Source organism: Orycteropus afer, unplaced genomic scaffold (genome assembly GCF_000298275.1).
Source record: "Orycteropus afer afer isolate SDZICR_OR568_19922 unplaced genomic scaffold, OryAfe1.0 scaffold00973, whole genome shotgun sequence".
NCBI lineage: Eukaryota > Metazoa > Chordata > Mammalia > Tubulidentata > Orycteropodidae > Orycteropus > Orycteropus afer.
The window spans coordinates 439129-443617 of NW_006922560.1; the positions used below are offsets into that span (position 1 = coordinate 439129).

At 46.4% G+C, this 4489-nt stretch overlaps 1 protein-coding gene across 1 annotated transcript; it reads right to left on the minus strand.

Moving 5' to 3' along the window:
- Positions 1-1104: 1104 nt before the first annotated feature.
- Positions 1105-2125, minus strand: LOC122151972 (vomeronasal type-1 receptor 4-like). The gene has a single exon (XM_042783367.1). The coding sequence runs from the start codon at positions 2122-2124 to the stop codon at positions 1105-1107; it is 1020 nt and encodes a 339-aa protein (XP_042639301.1). The 5' UTR covers position 2125.
- Positions 2126-4489: the final 2364 nt, after the last annotated feature.

The window sequence follows — 4489 nt, forward strand, 5'->3', positions numbered from 1 at the left end:
GAAATCACTTAATCACTGTGCCACCAGGGCTGCTTTTCTCTGTTGTTGTTAGATGACTTTGATTTGATTTTGAGCAATAAGGACCCCATATGACAGAGAAGAACTAGCTCATAGGGTTTCCTTGGCTGTCATCTTCAAGGAAGCAGACCATCAGGACTTCCTCCTGTGGAGCTGCTGGTGTGGGCTCCTGCCAATCTTTCAGACAACAGTCGAGTCCTTAGCCTTTGTGGTATCAGGGCTGCTACTCTGTGTCTGTGTTGCTCTTTCTGTAACTTTTTACAATGAGATTAGTTTTAGGACACACTATACCATTATATGGCCTCATTAGTGTAACAAAGTAAACCTTCTTCCCCAATGCCTTGGGATTTTGGGATAGAGTCTGTAAAAATGAGATGATATCCTCATTGATGGTGTCTCATCTTGTCTAGCTTCACAGTGAGGGGAAGAGAGGATCAACCTCATCAGCCCCATGGCTCATTCTTATTAGGTGGTGAGGAGACATTCCTCCTCTCTTCAAGACTTTGACCAGTTCTGACCCCACCCTTCCTACCACAGCACTCTCTGCTGAGTTTGGTAATTCATTGCAATAGCTACACAGAACTCATGGACCATACTCACAATTACTGCATTTATTAGAAAAGTTATAGTTTATAACTGTCCCGTGGCAGTGTGTCACACAATCTTCACAACCTGGCCTCCAATTCTGCCAATTCACTGTGCATGCCCCTGCATTTCAGAATGTCCATCCCACATGCATTCCTTTTTTATATAGAATGTCCTTACAATCCCATGCTCAGTTAATCATTAGGGGAAATTTATTATCTCATACTAAAACTTAAACTCTCATAAACACTTCCAGTATGTCTGCAGTATTTCATTACAAACTGTCTTATTATTAACTGGGCTCTGAACTTCTCTGCTACACAGATTAAGATGCAGTTATATAAGTGTTTACATGGTAATTCCATGAGAAAACATTGACTATTGCTATTATTAGGTACTCTATGCCACTGGAAAAGACTCTGTGTCTTGCTCCCCAGTGTGCAGTGTACTGGCTCATGATTGGAGTACATCGATAATGGAACTTGATCAGGAATAGACAATTTATATATTTTTGATTTGATGAGAGAATTGTTTCTTGTCTCCAGCACACACACGGCAAAGCCTGGAGACCCTGGAGTCATGGCTCAGGAGAACATAGGGGCTGACAGTTGGGAAAGATGCAGCAGTTAGTGCAGTGATATCCACCAGCCACCAAGTTGGGGAATGGAGAAAAGTCACAAAACCGTTCAGAATGGAGGAGAGGGTGTAAAACCCCACGAAGGTGCTCACCAGGACGAGGATGCTTTGGGTGGCTCTGGACTCAGGGGAGGATCTGGCAGAGATATTGTTCCTATGAATGTGTTGGACCCGCTGCTTGTGTCTGTACAGGATGCAAACCATGCAGCCGCTGGACCACATCATCAGCCCCAAACATAAAACATCAGGGAAGGAAAATAGTACTACATGCAGTGAACGTGTGGTTATGTCTTGAAGTACCGAAGAACAGTATCCAAAATCTTTTTTCTTTGTGAGGGTTTTATTGCCCCAATTGCCAGTCACATAGACAGGAACTATGATATTCACCAGCATGTGCAGAACCCAGCAGAGGACAGTGGAGGGGCCAACATACTTGGGAGCTTTCAGCTTCAGCTCCGCCCACCTGGAGTTACTGGGGTTGATGGTGATGGCCTGGAACATACTCAGGAGGCAGGTGCTTCCCATGGACACACCCCTGGACACCTTTTGAACAAATAAAAGAAACTTACATCTGAAATCACTGAGAAAATCTTTCCATCCAAAGGCTGTAAGAGTCTTGTCGATTCCTTTAGAGAGAATGACCAAGGAGTTGGCTACAGTCAGGTGCCTGACGATCAAGTCTGTGGACCTTAACCTGCCCCCAGTGAAGTGCAGGAAGACATACTGGTGAAGAAGAGAGAAATTCCCCAGGATCCCAACTGTAGTCTGAGATAAGAAGAGCATTCCTACTGCGAATTCCCTGGAGGACATGCTCTCACTTCCCAGTGACTGATATTTGTCTTTAGCCAGAGAGTCCTGCCTGGGAAGATGAGACATGGCCCACATGTATCACAACAACTGAAATCCACTGTGCTCCACCTACCATTAATTCCCACTGCGAGACATTGCCTGAAAATTCTTTCTTCTTCCTTTGTTATGAGATTTCCAATCCTTGAGGGAAAAACCTTTTAAGGACACTTACAATGTAGGAATCATTGATATCAAGACCACCCATGCGTGCCTTCTTTATTCTTTCCAAACCTATGGGGCAGAGAATACTATTACTTACATGATAAAGTGGAAGAAGGATTAGACAAGAAGCTAAGAGATGAGTCTACACTCACATGCTTGTTAGAGGCGGAGAGGGGACTTGACCGTGGCTGGGCTAATCACAAAGATCCCGCATGTGAGCACTGTACCCAAAATAGAAACCCACCGCCACTGAGTCGATTGTGACTCCTTGGGGCCCTTTTCTGGACAGAGTGGAACTTCCCCATACAGTTTCCAAGGCTGTAAATTATGATAGAAGCTGACTGCCTACCTTTTGTCTAATGGAATTACTGGTGGGATTGAGCCACCAATCTTTGGTTAGCAGCCGAAGGCTTAAACCAGTATGTTATCAGAACTGCATTTTAACCACCCTTTGCTATCTTACAAAGAGAAGCAGGTGTGTGTCTTCAGATAAACCACCTGTATATTTTGAGGTCACAAATCTGTTCTAGAAGTGCATCCGGAATGCTTCTTGGAAGCAAGAATGTCCAGACTTTGTCTCACATATTTTGGTCATATTGTAAGAAGGGACCATTCCCTGGAGAAGGGTATCATGCTTGGTAAAGTGGAGGGTCAAGGAAAATGGGGAAGGCCCTCAGTGAGGTGGATTGTCACTGTGGCTACAGCAGTGGGCTCAGGTGTAGCGAGGATTGTGAGGCTGGCCCAGGACCGGGCAGTGTTTCATTCTGTTGTACACAGGGTCGGAAGGAGTTGGATCTGACTCTATGACACCTACCAACAACGGAACATGTTTAGTTGTGTTTGTCCACCTTGTCCTTTGACCTTAGATTGGTGGTACTTTATTGCCTAATTTGGCTGTAACAAATTTGCATTTTGGGTAGTGACTTACTCTGTAGACCAATAGCCACAAGAAATAAACTTCAGATTTTTTCTCTCTCCATTGCCAGGCTCTCCCCCTCACCCCTCTGTGGATTTTCCTCTGATCTGGTCTCTCCTCCTCCAGAGGATACCAAAGGGGCTGGTGTGCTGTGCAGTTGGGGGGGCAGATAAAAGCAGGCACACTCCTTTAGGGGATTCATTTCCTGATCCTCATCGGGTGAAAGGTCAGAAGATGGAGCCCTCCTGTGGCCTCAGAGGCTTCCGTGGAGAGGGGACTGGAAGTCACCCTCCTCCTGGACCCCGGGAAGCCTGGGCCTACTCCCACAGCCGCCCAGCCCCTGAGGGCCCACCAGGGCTCCAAGCCTCCTGCAGGTCAGACTGCTCTCTGTGCTGTGTCCAAGCCCCCTTCCTGAGCCCTGACTGGTCACAGTGCTGAAACGCAGAGGACAGTCCCCACCAAAAAACCCCCACCCCACCAGGGCAGGGTCAGCCGCAGAAACAGCTGAGAACGTCAGACATCTTAGTGTAGATGCAGGGCCTGCAGAATAGTACTACAGACACCTGCCCCGAGAGAAGGTGGTGAGGGCAGGAAGGGCTCACTGTCACCATGACACCGCAAGGGCGCGTTTTCCTTTCTGCCAAGAACAGCCGTACAGAGCACCATCCCGGGAATTAGAGAACATTCTCCGTCCCTGCTCTAAACTGTGGGACAGGACACACGGGATGCAATAGTGTGTGGGGGAAATGGAGTCATTGCTGATTTCAAATTGTACTCTTATCTATGTATTGATAACTCACTCATGGGAAACCACTATAATGATGTGGGATTTGTGAAAGATGTTAAAATGTAAGAATTATGCCAGCTGCAGTCTGTAAAGCATGGAAACTTATGCATTTTATGAATTATAATAGAAGAGTTTTTTTCGGGTTAGTAGCTGAGAGCCACCATTTATGGCAGCCAGGCATCTAGTAAGGACTTTAAAAATCAGGTCCAGTATGGAAATGAGTCCCTTGGCCAGTTGACCCCGGGGCACCAGGGGGGCAACATTTGCAGGGAGTGAATCTGGGTCGCACAGGAGGGCATAACCATGAGAGGTCTGAGGGGAGGGGTGGTTACTGGACAGGGAGGGAAGGAGACTGGGTTAGGGTTGGGGATGGTAAATGGGGACGAAACTAAATGTACACGTGATGTTGAACGTAAAACCAACTCTGCTCTGTAAACTTGCACCTAAAAGATAAAAAGCATGTGGAGAAAAAAAAGGTCAGGGGTCATGATCATTATGATGAAACCTCAATAATTACTGTCATTTAAGACTCGGCT